This window comes from Diplodia seriata (assembly GCF_021436955.1).
Source record: "Diplodia seriata strain FDS-637 chromosome Unknown scaffold_7, whole genome shotgun sequence".
In the NCBI taxonomy this organism is placed as follows: Eukaryota; Fungi; Ascomycota; class Dothideomycetes; order Botryosphaeriales; family Botryosphaeriaceae; genus Diplodia; species Diplodia seriata.
Genome location: NW_027117314.1, coordinates 2,042,378 through 2,060,955, shown reverse-complemented (window position 1 = coordinate 2,060,955; position 18,578 = coordinate 2,042,378). Strand labels below are relative to the sequence as shown.

The 18,578-nt window shown below is 59.4% G+C and overlaps 3 protein-coding genes across 3 annotated transcripts; all 3 read left to right on the top strand.

The window, feature by feature from the left end:
* Nucleotides 1-3,711: 3,711 nt before the first annotated feature.
* Nucleotides 3,712-4,875, top strand: SLS55_007358 (uncharacterized protein; the record flags this gene model as incomplete). The annotated part of the gene is made up of 2 exons (XM_066778778.1): nucleotides 3,712-4,466; nucleotides 4,569-4,875. 2 exons carry the CDS (start codon nucleotides 3,712-3,714, stop codon nucleotides 4,873-4,875), a joined length of 1,062 nt encoding a protein of 353 aa, XP_066631215.1.
* Nucleotides 4,876-12,315: 7,440 nt separating this feature from the next.
* Nucleotides 12,316-15,253, top strand: SLS55_007357 (uncharacterized protein; the record flags this gene model as incomplete). The annotated part of the gene is made up of 3 exons (XM_066778777.1): nucleotides 12,316-12,857; nucleotides 12,907-15,145; nucleotides 15,212-15,253. The coding sequence occupies 3 exons, from the start codon at nucleotides 12,316-12,318 to the stop codon at nucleotides 15,251-15,253; spliced, it is 2,823 nt and encodes a 940-aa protein (XP_066631214.1).
* Nucleotides 15,254-16,372: 1,119 nt separating this feature from the next.
* Nucleotides 16,373-17,800, top strand: SLS55_007356 (uncharacterized protein; the record flags this gene model as incomplete). Its single annotated transcript, XM_066778776.1, has 2 exons — nucleotides 16,373-17,054; nucleotides 17,652-17,800. The coding sequence occupies 2 exons, from the start codon at nucleotides 16,373-16,375 to the stop codon at nucleotides 17,798-17,800; spliced, it is 831 nt and encodes a 276-aa protein (XP_066631213.1).
* Nucleotides 17,801-18,578: the final 778 nt, after the last annotated feature.

The following is an 18,578-nucleotide window of genomic DNA, read 5'->3' as shown; positions in this document are numbered from 1 at the left end:
TGGCTGAGTCCCGCCCGCGCGTGCACGAGGTTTTGATTTATAGGCGTCCTCCCATTGTAGCGCCCAAGCTTCTGGCTCAGCGGCGCCGACGACAACGATCACACCAACGACGGATTTCTTTCTCTCTTTTTACCGCATCTATCTTGTTTTTCACATTATCGGTTGACTCTTGGATTGCCATTGGCTCAGTATTACTGTCAAGATGTCTTTTGGGTTCTCGCCGACTCCGACGTACTCAGCACTTCACGGTATACTTCAACCAGTAAATCCGGAGAAAGGCAGTGTCTCCTGTGTCGGCTACGCTCCATCCAAGGGACGACGGTGCCAGAATCCAATAAATGCGAGTAACCGAGGGATTTTCAGTCAGAAACTCCAGGAACTTGCTGGTATCGACCTCAAAGATGCCCGGCTTCTCTATCGATACCTTCACGAACTTGCACAGCTCGGCCTTTGTGTGAGATATCACCGGCCTCAATCTGCAGAGGTTGCCACACGATGGTCTATTGCCATCAATGCATGGCTTATACGGGAGCAACAGACCACTCGCTACGGAAGTCAACAAGCGACAGAGCGCCCTCAAGGCCGCGCTTCTACGAGGACGACCCCTTCACTGCCGACAAACTTCAACATAAGTGGGGCTTTCGCTGCGCCAGTTCCGGTTCGAACTGCTTTCAGGCAGCACCAAAATACCGTCCGGAGAGAGGAAGTCGTTGAAACTGTAGAACTCACTTCCAGCCTTCGGTCTACACCTCGCCAGCGTACTCGACCTCATATTATTCAACCGTCACAGGCCACGTCGAGCTCGCCCAGGGATCTTCCGTCTGTACCTACAACGGAACCGGCCTCCAACTCTACTGGGTCCACAACGAGGAGTCCGTTGGTGAACCTTCCTTCCCCACCTAGCTCGGACTTCACCTTCACTGCAGGCAGAAGACCTATCCCTCAAACAGAGGCAGGAATCCTGTCATCAAGCACTCCAGTTCAAACCACCCCCCGTGTCTTCGCCCCGAGCCCTCCATCAGCTGCTGCACCGCCAGCCCGAGATCAACTTGATTCTACTACAAATATCGCAATTCCAAGCCAGAGCATCGAGCCAGCTTTACGTCCCCCCATGCTACCAGACCAACAAACGCCGCCACCTACCGCACCCGACGTTTCAAACACACTCATCACCACACCAGTCCGAGAGGAAGAGCATTGCACTGCATCGCACGCGGGGCGCAAGAGTCTCGAGGACGACTGCCCCATCTGTCAGGAGCCCCTGGCATCGACCCCCTTGGCCGAGCTCGTATGGTGCAAAGCCCAATGCGGCACAAACTTCCACAAGGAATGCTGGACGGAGTGGGAAAACAGCCATCAGAGTTCCACAAGCTTTCCGGTGATCCGCTGCGCTTTATGGTACGCATCAACCCCCACCAAACCCCCCGTCCTCATCCATCTCAACGCTAACATTTCCTTTCCCCGCCGCAGCCGCGCACCCTGGTCCCGCCCTTGCCAACACGACACAACCACACACCCAGCCCCGCCACCACCACCACCACCACCGACCCCGTCCCGCCCCACTACAGACGAAGACAACGACGATGGCGATGATGACGGCGTCTTCCCCCCACCATGGTTCTTCAACCCCCGCCGCCACGCCTGGACCCTCTGGTCGTCTCCCTCCTCCTCCCCCACCTCCACTTCCACCTCGCCAGCAAACAACGACGACGACACCGACTCGCCCCTCCCCGCCCTCTTCGACCCCGCCCGCCACACGCGCCCTCCCCTCCACACCCGCCGCGCCCGCGCCGACGTCTTCTCCGCTCGTCATCCTCCTCCTCCTCCGCCTCCTCCGCCTACAGCAGCGGCAGCAGAAGCAGCTGTCGTCGATGACGACAACGACGATAACAACATCGCTGCCGCGCTCGCCGCGCTGTTCAACCCCCGCGTGCACCGTCGCCGCGACGCCGCCCGCGTTTTCTTCGACGAAGACGACGACGGCAATGACGGTGGTGAGTTGGGGCGGAGGAGCAGCGCTGCTACTGGGTGGTTCGGTGGCCTCTTCGATGCGAGGAGGCACGGGCGTGCGCTAAGGAGTGAGCGGGCGGCAAGGGCTGGGGGGTGGTTTGAGGGGGAGGATGGGGGTGATGGGGGTGTGTTGGAGGCGTTGTTTCTCGAGGGGGAAGAAGCGCGGGAGGGGGAGGGGGAGGGGGAGGGGGAGGGGGAGGAGAAGAAGTGTACGGGTGGGGAGGAGGGCTGGGGGATGGTGTATATGACGATTGTGGATGACGCGGGTGTGCAGGAGGAGGATGGAGAGGAGACGTGGAAGCCGGAGGGGCTGTGTGAGCGGGTGGCTTGGTGGGTTTGTGGGAGGAGGTATATGTGATGGTGCTGTGGTGCTGTTGCTTTGTTCTTTTTTCGTGTGTCTGGAGTTGGTGTTAGGTGTGTTTGCTTCTAGCTGGTGCTGTTTGTTTTCATATGTGGATTATTTGAGCGGGTATGAGAGAAGGCCACGAGTATGATGTATACCAGCAGGGAACGAGACGTAGGGTGACGATTGAACGATATCGACAATTTCTAACTCTGTTTCTTTCGAAAGATGGGTTGAAAATGAGATAAGGTGCGCTAGGAACGGGAAGGGTGTGGAGCCGGGCGCAGGGATCGCTCCTCCCCCGCAAAGTTCAAGCCCCGCGGCTAGACGCGGCTTCTCCGCACACCCCGGTTCTCTTGTACCGCTCACAAGCTCCCCAAACAACACCCAACTCCCCTTCGCATTCTTCCCCGTATCTCCTCTTCCGTCCCAATTGCCGCAGAGAAAATGGCCTCCCGGATGCGCACCGCCTTCCGGCGCACCTCGCTCCTCCCCGCGCGCCCACCGACCCTTCTCTCCACGACAAAACCGCGTCTCCCCCGCACCGCCGCCGCATCACCGCCCTCATCCGCCGCATCCTCCTCCCGCCGCACAATCGCAACCCACACCTCCACCCACCATGCCTCCCTCCTCTCGACCCTCCCCTCGGACGTCGACCCTTCAGACCCCACCTTCCGCGACAACGCCGCCTCCTTCGCCGCCGTGCAGGCGCGCGTGTCGGAGCTGCACGCGGCTGCCGCGCGCGGCGGCTCCGACAAGGCGCGGCAACGGCACGTCGAGCGCGGCAAGATGCTGGTGCGCGACCGCGTAGCGGCGCTAATCGACCCGGGCACGAGTTTCCTCGAACTCAGCGCGCTAGCGGGGTTGGATTGCTACGAGGGCGAGGAGGTGGCTGCGGGCGGGATAGTGACGGGTGTGGGCATGGTGGAGGGGGTGAGGTGTGTGGTTGTGGCAAACGATAGCACGTACGTAGGCTCTCGCTCTCTCTGTTCTGGAGGGTGGGGCTGGATTGAGTGCTGATTCGTGTTGGTTAGGGTCAAGGGTGGGACGTACTATCCGATTACCGTGAAGAAGCATTTGAGGGCGCAGGCCATTGCGCAGGAGAATAGTGAGGCGTCATCTATGACTCTGGAGAGTGGCTGAACTGATGTTTGTAGGGTTGCCTTGCATCTACCTGGTCGATTCTGGCGGCGCGAACCTGCCCCATCAGGCCGACGTCTTCCCTGACCGCGAACACTTCGGCCGTATCTTCTTCAATCAAGCTAGAAGTACTGGATACCTGCCCCAAATGCTTCTCGTGCTTCTTGGCTTACATACCCGCAGTGTCGTCCCTGGGCATCCCTCAAATCAGCGTTGTCATGGGTCCATGTACTGCCGGCGGAGCCTATGTCCCCAGCATGTCCGATGAATCCATCATTGTTGCCAAGCAAGGCCACATCTTCCTCGCCGGCCCACCTTTAGTCAAGGCCGCCACCGGTGAAGTCGTAAGCGCCGAAGACCTCGGCGGCGGTGCCTTGCACAGCGAAATCTCGGGCGTGACCGACTACCTCGCCGTCGACGACGCCCACGCCCTCGTCCTCGCCCGTCGCAGTATCGCGAACCTCAACTACCCCAAAGCCACCACCTCCGCCTCCTCATCCTCACTCGAAGACATGCCCAACCGAACGCCGACGTGGGACGAGCCGCTCTACGACCCCGCAGAGCTCGCCGGCATCGTCGGCACCAACCCGCGCCTGCCCGTCCCCGCCAAGTCCATCATCGCCCGCCTCGTCGACGGCTCGCGCTTCGACGAGTTCAAACCGCTGTACGGCACGACGCTAGTGACGGGCTTCGCACGCATCCAGGGGCACCCGGTCGGCATCCTGGCCAACGACGGCATCCTGTTCTCCGAGGCATCGCTCAAGGGCGCCCACTTCATCCAGCTGTGCAGCAAGCGCGGCATCCCGCTCGTCTTCCTCCAGAACATCTCCGGCTTCATGGTCGGCGCCGACGCCGAGAAGGGCGGCATCGCGAAGAACGGCGCGAAGCTCGTTACGGCTGTCAGCTGTGCGGATGTGCCGAAGTTCACGGTCGTTGTGGGTAGTAGCGCGGGTGCGGGGAATTATGGCATGTGGTAAGATATTCTCGTTCCCTTCCTCCTCACAGAAGACTTGTTCTTCGTTCCTGCTCCCGCCGATGTATTTCTTTTCCACTGACCCATCTCGTCAATCCACAGCGGCCGCGCCTACTCCCCGCGCTTCCTATGGACCTGGCCCAACGCCCGCACCTCGGTTATGGGCCCCGAGCAGCTGTCATCCGTCATGGAGGCCGTGGGCAAGCAGGCCGACCCGGCCCTGAAGGCGCGCATCGAGCGCGAGAGCGAGGCCACTTTCGGCAGCGCCAGGCTCTGGGATGATGGCATCATCCCGCCGGAGCACACGCGGGCGGTGCTCGGGTTGGGCTTGGAGGTGGCGAGCCAAGGGCGCGCGGCGGAGAGGAGGGAGAGGGAGAGGGGAGAGAAGTGGGGCGTGTTCAGGATGTGAGATGATCTGTTTTAGAACAAGAGGAAAGAGAAGGCTCGAGATTCCTGAGGAAGCGTACTTTACAACTATCTTGGGATGGTGATCTGTTATTGGCTTGCCTATGTTCACAGACTTGTACATAGCTTCAACGCATCATGTATCAACCAATGAGACTTCAGACCCAACGATTCAAGAAATACTTCAAGACAAATGAAAGAAATGGTAGTTACATACCGAAACCCATATCATCTTCAAAAGAAAAAAACCTCACCAGCCTGAACCAACTACAACCCATTACCCGATCTTGCAATTTGCATCATCAGTCCCGCTTTTCGTACTTCCTCCGGTTTTAGATAGGTTCAAAGACTCCTGACAGGTCAAGGAAGCAAGCGATTGACTTTGGATTTATGTGGAAATATTGGAAGTCACTGTAACTTCCCTAGCAACGCTGGATGCGGACCGTATTGCACTCTATCTGGTTGACTTTTTCCAGGATCCACCGTCAATCTCCCAGCCTAGCTTAGTGACTGTGCACGCCCTTGCAGTTAGGATCTCTTGTTCGCGGAAATGTCTCCGCTACATTTGCCTTTAGAGTTATCCTTGGTGGCAAGGAATAGGCTTCGGGAGTGCGCGTTGTCCAATACTTGTGCATAAGTATTGAATGCCGCTGCCCGTGCATGTACATGTACATGGACGTAACATCACGATTGACATCCCCGGGTCCAACAGATAGGTAGGTACTCGCGTTAATCCCGTCCCCCGCCGTCGGGAGCCGCACCGCCCACTGATCGACTGAAGCGCCCACACATGCAGCACTCGGCAGGCCGAAGGTGGAGCGAGCTATTGGTTGCGCAGCAGACGGAGCCGCACATCCTCATATGCCCAGCCCGTGACCCGCGACAAAGGATGCGGTCACCATACCACAAGCGGCAAAGCACGCATCGTGCACATGCGCATGCACACATCCACGGCGCCAATCACCGCAGCCCTGCGAAGAGAAAGGTGACAGAGACGACGGCGCCAGGGCCAAGTGAAGGGGAAAATGGGCAAGGAAAAACAAGGAAAAAGCGTGGACGTGCTCCGGCCGCTCGCGTGGCCGCAAAGACCACCAACTGTATGACGATATGCGGGTAGGTACCGGATGCCTCCCCTCGACGAATCTGACAGTCGGATATGCACAGCCCCCGATCACCTGTTGGTCTCGTTCCAATACAGTTTCCTCTGCAGCGTAACGGGAAGGCAGCGAACCTCCTTGTCTGACACCAAACATAGCTCAGGAGATCCGATATGTCGCTTTCCGCAAAGTTTCTCGATCCCTGCCTGTTCCAAGCGAGGCATCTCGCCTTAACTGATCGTCCTGAACCTCCCATCTGGAGACCCATCGGACCCAGGTGAGCGGCGCGGAAAGGGGGGGCAAGCATCCGCAGAGTGGGTGCCAAGGTGAATCTCCCGCCGAGTCCTTTCGAAAGGCGATGAAACGCGGGCCGGGTGAGCAGTGGACCACATCCGCCCGCGATAGGCGGCCGGACCGTTATGCTGGTGCAAATGCCTGGCCGGGGTGTGGCTTATACTTGCTTTTTCCACGCCCCCATCATCCCCCTTCCCTCGACCACGCGCCATTGGCGCCGGGCGGCGGTCGCCACCACGACGCTTCAACGATCAGCCGTGGGAATTGACGGCGCTAGGGGCCAATGCTGCGTTTTCCTTTTGGGCTGACTCGGGCGGACGCCACGCCTGTCTCTCGCCTCGGGCGTCAGTGAGTAATGCACCGGAGCAGGCTGCAGCCGTCGTTCGTTCCAGACGCACAAAGTACAAGGCTCGGCGGCATAAGCCCTGGAGACTTGCCTAAAGAAGCAATCCCGGGGCTGTGGTACTGCCATGAGCTAGTGAAACGTCGGCACCAGTCGGCAGCTGGACATGCAGTGCATCCCACTCCACTGACTCGACAATCGCTGCTTCGAAGCAGCAGAATGGCAGCTTATCAGCACCGAAGCGAGCGACCACTCACACTCCGCGACACGTCCATCCGTCCATCCCATCACACCTACTCATCTCTCCCCACCCGACATCACAGCACGTCTTTCCCCATCCATGCCTTCCCGGCGTGCACAAAACCCTTTTTTTTTTTTCTTTGTGTGTCATCCGGCCCGGAGATGAATAACGTCAATCATCTCCGTGCGTTCGACGAGTGTAACCTTCCTTCTCTAGCCGACCACGACTAATCATTTTTGCTTGCTCGTACCTTGCCAATTGCCTTCCTCGTTCACAACCCCGGTGCTCCACAAAATGCCACATTATTGCTCCCGGGCGTCTTGCACACAACAGGTGGGTCGCTGTTGTGTACATACTGTTGTGTACAACAATAGCCGGCCGCCCGCCCGTCCACCCGCCCGCGCAACCCGGTAGCTGAGCACCTACCAACAGCCGCGTGCGTGCGTGCCGTGCGTGTGCGTACTATGCGGGCGGCGCGTCGCGCGTTCGGGCGATCGACGCTACCCGCCGACCCACGGCATCGGTCGGCATTTGGATGGCAATTTTTGCTCGCACGTGGGTATGTACGTACTTTTTTACGTACCACATCACTACTACTGCTGCCTACTACCACCCGAACCCCTCCCCTCCTTGGTTTCCGTGGTAGACGATGATGGTAGTGGTTGGTAAGGAGGGGGGGCTTGTGGCGGCTGTGGCTGGCGGTGGCAGAAGTTTAATGGACTGGAAGCGCGGCTTCCATCGGAAAGGCGCATGGATAAATCCGCTTTCCTTCTCAGTGCTCTTTTTTTTTCTCGCTCCGCCTCACGCCTCCTCCGCCGCCACAATCCCAAATGTTCGCGTTCCTCCTTACCCATTCGACCGGCGGCGCGCCGCGCCAGCGGTAAAACTTTTTGGCCGTTTCTCCGATTCACATTTCTCCTTTGGGCGCAAAACGTGCCACGAGGTGTTTCATGTTGTGCGGAGTGCGCTACTTACGTAGGTGGAGGGAAGGGAGGCTGAAGGCTGACGTTTGGGGCTTTGTTTGGTGCTTGGCTGCGGAGGAAGAAGCGGCGGAGAAGGAGGAGGCGTGAACAGGAGAGAGCAAGAGAGATAATCGAGAGCATCATCATCGCCACGCAACGGCAAAGAACCTCTCGTGATCCGCGCGGCGCCCGGCAGGACGAGGCGACCGAAAAGCAAGTCGAGACGGGTGATATTGGGGGAGACGAAAGGTCGATTGTCACTGCGCATGGTGTGAGTGGGTAGCATGTAGGGGAGAATAGAATTGGGATCGTGCGTCCCGGCCGGCGGGCGTCATCCGCGCCTCCCTGTGTCCCCTCTCTCTCTCCATCCCCCCCAGCGGGATGTGGCCGGCGGCTTGGACCCGGAGTATCGGGAAAAAATGGTACCAAGAACGGCAACCACACAGGTCGAGATTCCCGTCCCCCTCTCTCCGCATCCGCAGAAAAAAGGCGGTTGCCGTTTGGCTGGTGCCACCGTGACGGGGATGGAGCCGTCCGGTCCCCTTCCCTTTCCCCGCCGTTGGTGGATCGACCGCGGATGACGCGCCGATGCACGGCATCTCGACGACCAGGCTGCATCATTCGCGTGAACTAGCCACCTCTACCGCGTAGCCCTATTTGCCCTTTTTCCTTTTACCCTTTTCTGTCCGCAAATCCTCTTTGCTTTTCGCCCGCCGTTAATTCGCCGCGCGTCTTTCCTTCTTTCCTCCAAGCTTATTGTTGGAAAGATGATGGCTGGCCGCGCTCAAGCCACCCTTCTCTCCTCTCCTCTCCAGACTAAGAGTTGCTGCAATAGGCAGCTGGAACGTACAGTGCGCGCGCCCCATCCATCGCGTTCACGTCCGATGCCAGAAGTGGTTTGGGGCCGGCCAGCCTTGCCTTTGCCCTCGACGCAAGGCTGCCGAATCAGCGGGCCCGAAATCTAGATAGCTACTGCTAGAACCTGCTTTTTTGGTGTGCGGTGAGACCCGCGAGCCACTACTCACTCTTCCTTCCTTCCCTCGCCTAGCTTGGCTAGCCCCCCAAGCCCAGCAAAGCAAGCTTGCACCAAGGGCCCCGAAGTTGCGGGTTTCGGGAGCTAGCATCCGAAGCTGGGGCTGAGTTTACCCAGTTGGATGGGAGGAAGAAAGAAAAAAAAAAGAAACATCACAGCACCTCCCTCTCGGATCGGAGGACTGGGGGGCGGGTGTGGGTGCAAGGGGGCCCCCCAAACCCACTGCCATACCACCTGGTGGGACGAGCTCACATCCCCAAGACTCTCGTGATGGGTTCGCCGGAAACTCGGGTGCAGGCTGGAAACAGATGCGAGGGGAAATAGGCGCAGATCATAACATACCTCCCGGGTTTGAGAAAAGTAATTACTATACATACCAGCTATATCGCATGAGTGCACAAGCAAAAAAGCACAAGCCAAAAAAAAAAGGGCCATCTGCCCCAAAGATTACCGACCCCGTGCAAGTTGGGAGTAAAATTAAGTCTTCATGGACATTAATTCTCAGCCGTGAGCTGTCTGTTTCGTTCTATATCGTACGTCTATCCGAATGTGATGGCGATGGATTTCCGCGCGGCCTCGCTCATGCGGAAAAAAAAAATAATCAAGACACCAATCCGCCCAATGTGATTCCAACTCAAGTGATTTCCCGCGGTCCAGCCCAGGGCCTCCCAAAATACTAGCAAGAAAGTATTGACAACACCGGCCCATCAAAACATTTCCGTACACTTCAGACATGTTTGCACACGGCTACCCCGCCTAGATTTCGGTGCAAATCAAAACGTCCCGTCCAAAAAACCCAAAGCGCACCGCGTTATAATATCACGCAACGGTGTTCGCGGCGGTTTCGTCGTGATCCCTTCACACTGCCGCCGCTGCCCGCGCCGGCCGCCGGGCCTCCGCCCGTGCTGTGTCGGCTGGACGGGTGGTGTCGTCGCGTGCTGGCGCTTGGTCGGCTGTAGTCGGTATGCGAGCGGGTGCGTTCCATGTCCCTCCGGATAATCTGCCTGCAGAGATCCACAAAGACTTCGTCGACGTTCGCGCGGCGGCGCGCACTGGTCTCGTAGTAGGGGCAATTTCCCCACGCTTGGCTGACGGCAAATGCGCGCGCGCGCGTTACGGCGCGGTCTTCTTCCAGGTCCGACTTGTTGCCCACAAGTACAATGGGCACGCGTTCGTCGTCTTTTATTCGGATGATTTGGTCGCGCAGCTCGGCAAGTTCGTGGAGGGACGTCATGGAGGTGATGCTGAACACGAGGAGGAATCCTTGACCGGTTTTCATGTACAGTTCTCTTGGAGCTAGTTAGTGGGGTGCAGGCGCAGCTGAAACGACGTAGGGCTGGTACCTCATGGCAGCTGCAGACTTGTTAGCTGGATGCGCGCATGTACGCAGGGAAGACGCGGTGGCTTACTAAATTGTTCAGTCCCTGCAGTGTCCAGGATCTCGAGTACTACCGACCGTCCCTGAAGCGCGCGGAATCAGACTTCAATTCTTCGCAGCAGACGGGCAGCGCAAACTCACATCGACGTCAATGGCCTTTCGGTACGAGTCCTCGATGGTCGGGTCGTAGGATTCGATCCAGACATTCTGGACAAACTGCGCTGTACGGGTGTCAATTGGGGTGTTTTGCGCGCGCGCGAGGACTGTTGGGCTTCTTACCTGTTAGACAGCTTTTGCCCACTCCACCTATTTCACAGACGGCGTCAGCACTAGCGCAGATGGCGATTGGCGCGTGGGCGCGAGGGACTCAGCATACCGGATCCGAGGACGACGATGTGGTACTCTCGTTGGGACATGCCTCCGCGACGATATCTGGCGGGGAAAGCTGGAGGAGATGGCGATTACGGGGCGGAGGAGGGTGCGCGCTCGCACGAGCTGGGGCGTGGGAGTCGGAGCCCTCGCGCCAGCAGCTGGCGCAGGAGGAGCACGCCACACAGAAAGTGAGTGTCGGAGCTGCCTGCGAGGTGGCTCGGCCAGGGCGCAGGCGGAGGTGGTGTGCTGGATGCTCGGTCTAGCTCTCGAGATGTGCGGCTCGGACGAGAAGCCGTGCGCGGCGCGTACCGTGGGAACGACTCAACCGGGGGTCGCTAGGGCGCCTGTCAGCCATGTGCACGCAATTGGGAGGCTCAGCGCGGCGCCCGGGGCGTCGCGGCCTGCGGGCGACGCTGGCGGAGCATTTACGCACCGGCAGCAGCGAGGGCGCTGGGTTGTGGGCGGGAGCAAGGATGCGCACGAGGGCTGCGGAGATGGGCGCAGGCCGGGGAGAGCTCGGCAGCGGGAGGCGCGAGGACAGGCTGGCGCAGGAGACGGCGGCCTTGGGGGTGGCAGCGGCGGTGGAGGCGGCTGGGGGGAGGGTATCAAGGTGGTGAGGTCTGCGATGGGGCGCGCGAGGAGGGCGCGGGCATGATTAATAGACGGCGCTGCGCAGCTCGTGCTGCGCGCTGGATTGTTTAGGCGTTGGCGGTTGACATAATTTCGCGGAGCTTGAAAGTGATAGGCGAGCGTCGACGTAACCGCATCAGTGCGCGCTCGAAGCCTTCCCTCGACTTGGACCTCCCGGCACGGGCATTGCACGGTGCCGGGCCAAGCGGATGACAGAATCATGGCTTGGGTCGCCCCGGCAGGCACAGCTAGCCCCGAGCATGCAGCCACTGAGCGAGGCGGCCGCCTCGAGGGGCGGCAGCGCGGCGGCTCTGCTGCTGGAACTCGCCAGGCACCAATCGCCCGGGACGTTGCGTGCCCCTGCGTGTCGCTGCACAACCCGATCAGAATGCATGCACAATTGGCGAGACGATCGCCGTCTGCCGCAAGCGCGACGAGGCAGGAGCCGAGACGGAGACGCTCCAGCGCGGCCCTGTGGCTCCAGGGCGAGCCCGCACGCCGCGAGCTTTGAGCGCCTCACCGCCAAGGCAGACAGGCACCCAGGCACCAAGGCACCCAAGCATGAAGCCGAAGCCTCCTGCCCGTGTGCCCCCGCGCTTGAGCCACGCTCCTGTCCTGCTGCCACATGCCACTACGCGCGCCCCGGCAGCTGGTCCGGCCTGGCGCGGCATGGCTCGCCGATGAGCGCGTGGCTGCCGGCCAGCTGGCGCTGCGACAGCTCAGCAATCTCTCGGGCCAGCAGTCGGGGAGGTGCCAGAGCCCAAGGAGAGCGCGCAGAGTCAGGTCAGGAGCACGTCTCGGAGGGTAATTATGGGGCGTGGTGCCAGCGTAATTGATTTGCAGGCCTTCAGCGGACAATGCACGAGGGCGTGCAGGAAAATCAGGGACGCAACGGCGCACGTCGTGTGCTGCAGCTGCAACGGCCGGCCTGGAGTGGCCTGTGGCACCGAGGCCTGCAACTGGAGCGGAACCCGGCCGCCGCGCGCGCCCGGCGCATCCCTGCCGCTCACGTGCAGCCCTGCGGCAAGCTCCGCCGCAACCACAACACCGCCTCAGCTCGCGATCCAGCCCGCCAGCCTTGCCAGAGACGAACGATGCTACTCCCCAGGCTGCTGGCATTGGCCGCCTCCCTGGTCCCCGCGACCCTTGCCGTCTTTGCCGACGACGCCTACCATGTCGACTACCACTTCGCCCTGCTCGGCCAGCCCCAGCAGCACGCCACCTTCTTCCATCAGCCGCGCGCCGATACCAAGGCCTCGCTGCTCTACACCCTGTCCGACAAGCTCGTGCTTGGCGCCGTGAACCCCAAAGATGGCTCTGCTGTGTGGAGACAGCCGCTGGCCTCCAGCTCAAGCTCGCTTGATGGCTTCCTGAGGGCTGGCGAGAACCAGGACATCATCATCAGCGCCGTGGAAGGCCAGGTTTCCGCTTGGGACGCCGCAGACGGGAAGCTCGCTTGGAGCAGCGCCTTCAACAATGCTCCCGTGAAGGACCTTGAGGTCCTAGAGCTCGCTGATGCTTCGGCGACTGTGAGCGGCGTGAAGGATGTCGTTGTCCTGTTCGGTGGCAGCGGCTCAACTGTCCGAAGATTAGACGGCCAGACCGGCGCGGTCAAGTGGGAGTTCGACGACAACAGGTAGATTGCATCTTCGCAGGTCCAAGTACGACGCTGACAGGATGCGCAGCGGCGATGCCCCGTTCCAGATCTCGACTTCCGCCACCGCAATCTACTCCATCTCGTTGCACTCGACCATGCTCGGTGGACTGAAACTCAAGGTCACCTCCATCGATCCCGTGACTGGCCATAAGCTTGACCAATACACACTCTCGTCTGATAACGACATCGCAACTACGGATGACATCCTGTTTGTTGGAGCCAACACAGCCTCGCCGCTACTCGCTTGGACGGATAAGACCTTCAAGTCATTGAAGGTGAACACCATCGGGAGTAAGAGTGTCTCTACATTCAATATCGAGAACAACAGCGGAGAAGAAATTCAGAAGGTTGTCATCCACGCACCGCACAGTATCAACTCTCTGCCGCATTTCTTGGTTCATTATCAGACGGTGGACAGCCATTGGGCGGAAGTATACCATGCGGATTACAAAGCTGGTTCTATTTCCAAGGCCTATGACCTGCCGAAGCTGGCTGGCAAGGGAGCATTTTCGACAAGCACGACGGATGCGAATGTGTACTTTACCAGGATTACGCCCGAGGAGGTATTCGTGCTTTCTTCGGCCTCCCATGGAGTTCTTGGGCGTTGGCCTGTCAAGACTCCTGTCATCGATGACACCGTCTACCCTATCCATGCTGTTTCCGAGGTGGCTGTTCGCGATGGCGGCGCATCGGCCGTAAGGACCGCCGTGTATCTCTCCAGTGGAACTTGGGATCTTCTCCGTAATGGAGATCCGACGTGGTCCCGGCCGGAAGTCCTAGCAGGGGCTCTTGAAGCTATTTGGGTCGACCTCCCGAGTGAGGAATCCTTGGCCCAGGAACTGGAGATTGAAACACACCAGAATGTCCTAGCCGCCTACGTGCACAGGATCAAAAGACATCTCAAGGATTTGGAGCATCTCCCGGAATTCCTGCAAACGCTCCCAAGCCGTTTCCTTGCCCAGAATGCGGAGTCTGATGTTTTCGAGAAGGCGAGACGAGACGTTTTTGGACTGAATAAGCCTGTCGTTGTCGCAACTGAAAGCGGTCGCTTTGTGGCTGTCAGCGGAGGCGCAATTGCTTGGAATCACGATATTCTGGAGCTACCATCCGGTGGCAAGGTCGAGGAAGTTGAGCTCAGCGTCAATGCCAAGGGACAAATTGCCGCCATCTTCCCGCAGCTCGGTCGACACGTTCTCCTCAATGCAACCTCCGGCAATCTGATTCGCAGTGTTCCCCTAAAGTTGGCACTCGAGCTGGACACTGACGATGTCGCTGATACCGCAGAAGAGTCTGAGGTTTCATACAAAATTTCGGGAGGCGAGATCAAGGGCTTCTGGTCCAGCTCTGATTTGGCATGGAGGTTTGCGCCTGCAGCTGGAGAGCGCATCATTAACGTCACTCCCAGGCCAGCGAACGATCCGGTTGCTTCCATTGGCAAGGTTCTTGGGGATCGCCGAGTCCTTTACAAGTACCTTAACCCGAACTTGGCCTTAGTCACTGCAGTAGCTGAGCCTGCCGGTGTCTTGTCCGTCTATCTGCTGGACGGCGTATCCGGCGCTATCTTGTGGCAGGCCTCTCATGACGGCGTCGACACTAGCCAGACTATTGCCAGCGCGTTGTCCGAGAACTGGCTCACGTACTCGTTCACTCTTGGCTCGCTGGAGACACCCTCAAAGGGCCACCAACTGGTGGTTGCTGAGTTCTACGAGTCCACGCTGCCTAACGACCGTGGTCCTTTTGGCGCCGCCGCGAACTATTCCGCAATTCGGCCCTTCGCCGGGGTGGTCGGCGAATCCGCCAAGCCGCACGTCCTCTCGCAGACCTATCACATCCCGGAGTCCATCTCCCACATGGCAGTGACACAGACGGCGCAGGGAATTACGTCTAAATGGCTCCTAGTCACCCTTCCAGAATCCAAATCGATCGTTGGGATCCCCCGTCAGATCCTGGATCCGCGACGCCCCGTTGGCCGCGACCCAACTCCCGAAGAGGCAGCCGAGGGTCTTATTCGCTATTCTCCGACTATAGAGTTTAACCCGGTCCAATACCTGAACCACAAGAGGGAGGTGCTCGGGGTGAAGAAGGTCATGACTAGCCCTGCGGTGTTGGAGAGCACCAGCTTGGTGTTCGGATATGGGCTGGACGTATTTGGGACGAGGGTATCGCCCAGTTTCGCATTTGATATTCTGGGCAAGGGGTTCAACCGCGTGCAGCTAATGACGACGGTTGCGGCGCTCTTTGTGGGCGTGCTTTTTGTGGCGCCTTTGGTGAGTTTTCCCTTGTCCCCGGATTTTCCCATGCATGTTCCTTGTCACAGCTAACGACCCTTACAGGTGCGAAGGAAGCAGATCAACGCCAGATGGCAGATAACGTAGAATATCGACGATGTGACGGTTGGAATGACGAGGTTCAAAAAGTATGATAGATTTGACGACCTAATTTACCCTGGTATTTGCGGTGAGGCGAAGCAACGTGCAACAGATGCTACGTAGACCATGTAGTATGTACTTTGACAAAGTCCAGGATCCCTCGTCTTGTGATACCCTGAACCCGGTCCCACCCGCGTCGATCAGGATGCGGATTTAGGCGCTGAAGCCCCGAATATCGAAGCCATCCTTCGCATGGCATCAAAGTTCGTGGACCCTGCTAAGCCCCAAGAGATGGAGCGGCTCGAGTAGTGAGCCGCCGGCGGAAGTAGGGCCAGCTCCCGCAGTGAGAGTCCGGCGGGATTAGGACCGACCCAAGCAGCGAGTGTCCGGCGGAATTAGGACCGGCTCAAGCAGGGAGTGTCCGCCGGAAGCAGAACCGGCTCCGCGCGGCATGCTAGACTACGATGCTAGGGTGAGGCGCAGCTTGGAGGGCAGTTCGCGCAGCCACATGTCGGTTTCCCAGGAATTAGGGACGCTATACGCTGTTCATGCGCCTCACGTCTGCGCCTTACAAAGCTTGCTGAACTGCACCAATTCACGCGGAGTCCTGGTGCAACGCGCCTCATAGGAGGATTTGTATGACTGCAGCTTACTCTACAAGCTGCTGCTGCTCGACTGCACTTGTACGGAGTTAACCGTAGATCCGTGTATTACAAACTGACGCTATGCAGTCAGGGACATCTTCGCGAAGAGCAGGTACGAGACATGACCATTCTACCCAATTGGATCATGACGCTCTTCTCACGAGGGGCTAGGTATTGCTTCTCCCGGTCCATGTATGAAGTGCTGACGTCAAAGACCCTTCGACTGACACATCCACCTAACTCCGTGCAAACTCCGACCCCGCGACCACCACCAACCATCATGCATCTCAACTTTCCCTTGTGAACGCAACCACCCAGACACCGTGAATCTAGTATTTATATAAACCAACCGAGTTCTCGACAGATGAATTCCGCTAACCCAACCGACCGCAAGCTCCCCGTCACTGCCACGCATCAAGACCCAAAACCACATTAAACCCCCCAACAACACTTCATCCGCCAACACGCCACCACCACCACCATGACAGACCAACGCAAATACATCTCCAAGCTCGCCGGCAAGCACGTCCTCATCATCGGCGGCAGTGCGGGCATCGGCTACGGCGTCGCCGAAGCCTCGCTCGAGCACGGCGCCGCCGTCACCATCTCATCGTCCAACGCCGGCCGCCTCGCCGCCGCCGTCGACGCCCTGTCCGCCGCCTACCCCACCGCCGCGCGCGAGGGCCGCATCTCGCCCGGCGTCGTCTGCGACCTCGGCGCCGCCGACGACGACGCGCTCGACGCCAACGCCGCCAACCTCTTCGCCACCATCACCTCGCGGCCCTCGCCCACAGGCGACAGCAAGACCACCACCACCACCACCACCATCGACCACATCGTCTACAGCGCCGGCGACGCCCTCGCCACCATCCCGCTCGCCTCCGCCACCACCGCGCGCGTGCGCCGCGCCGGGACAGTACGCTTCTTCGGCGCCCTGGCATGCGCGCGCGCCGCAACACAAGTCCTCCCTCCCAACACGCTGTCGTCCTTCACGATCACCTCCGGCACCGTCGCGCACCGCCCGCTGCCCGGCTGGGCCGTCGTCGGCGGCTTCGCGACCGGGCTGCTGGGCATGACGCGGTCGCTGGCGCTGGACCTGGCGCCCGCGCGGATACGCGTGAATTGCGTCGCGCCGGGGGCGGTGGATACGGGGTTGTGGGACGGTATGGTGGAAGGCGGGGAGGGGGGGAAAAGGAAGGTGTTTGAGGAGTTGGAGGGGAGGTTGCCGACGGGGAGGGTGGGCAGGGTCGAGGATGTGGCGGAGGCGTTTTTGTATCTCATGCGCGATGGGAATGCTACCGGGAGTGTGGTTACGACGGATGGTGGGGCGTTGTTGGTTTGATCGTTAGAGGGGGGGACGGTGTGGGCGGGCGGCGGGCGGCGGGTTGTTTTGTTCGGCTTGGGTCGCGTCTGCTTTTGGGGAGTTGGAAGCGGTTTGGGTGAGGTGGGTGGTAATGGGTTCTCTGCGGGGTGTAGACACGCGGTATGGTGATGAGCTAACGGTCTTTCTTATGAGCCTGTGTGCAATCTCACTTGACGCGGGAGTTGAAGCTCGTGAGAGGGATGGCAGACGGCTGTCTTTCCTACTGCTGCGGTCGGAGGTGGTGTAGGTCTGTAGAGGCATGATCGCCGCCGCCCATGTCCATGAGGGTTTCGTTGGCCTTGGGTCTGGGCGCGGGGTACCTGCGCTGAACCTCAACGCTGCTGCTGGGGTGAGAGGCTGGGGTGGCGAGTTGAAGGCCTGGTCGCATAAAAGTAAGGCTTCGTGGAGACGCACAACCCAAAGATCACCGCCGGTAGGAAGCTCGCAGCCATGAACGACGCGCTGGCCGCCGCTGTTGCCGTCGCCGCCGACCGCGACACCATCGCCGTGCTCAACGATGACGTCGTGAAGCCGAAGGACAGCTGAATCGACGCGAAGAAGCTCGACCCTTCCACCATTGCTGAGGCGCTCGTCGCCGCGAACGCGCAGCGCGAGGGGTTTGAGGTCGCGTCACCACGACGATGAGCGAGAGCGCGGCTGGCGCAGCTCCAATGGCTCTTCTCTTAATCGAAGGCTCTTGTCTTAAGCAGTGGCTGCTTTTTCTCTTAAGCAAATCCCTTCCTCGACGACCGGATCAGAGCCCAGTCGTTCAACGAAAGGCGCGAAGGCTCGGAAAACTTCCTCATTGCCAACGCAGGGGGAAAAAAAACTCTGTTGCCACAGAGAAAACCCCAGGGTAGAAGTGGTGCCCTGCCCAGGCCTTCAGTCCCTTTTCCACCAACCTCCTCGAACGCGCCAGTAAGGGAGTAGCACGAAGAAGAAAAGAAGAAGAGGAGAGAGAGGCCGAGGGAAGAGGGGTTTATATATGCGGCCGGCAATGGCAGAAGCCGCTGGATCACCGGGACAGATTTCGACGCTAAGCCTGAAGTGGGGGAGGCCGTCGCCAGGGTGATTTGCGAAATCACCTGCAGTGGTAACCCGGGCAGCGCTTCGAATTGTCAGAAGGTGATGGCTCGCAGACTGCCTGTCGACCGCCAGTTCAGATCTCTGGACACCCAATGCGACGCACCTTTGAGTCCAGCTGACAGTCGCTAAAATTAATGAAGCGTGTCAAAATATGGACAAGAGGGTAGGCTCGCTCGACGGTCGGGTCAGGAGCAGCGGGACGCGCTCGCTGAGGAGTCGTAGCCGTATGAGGGTTGTC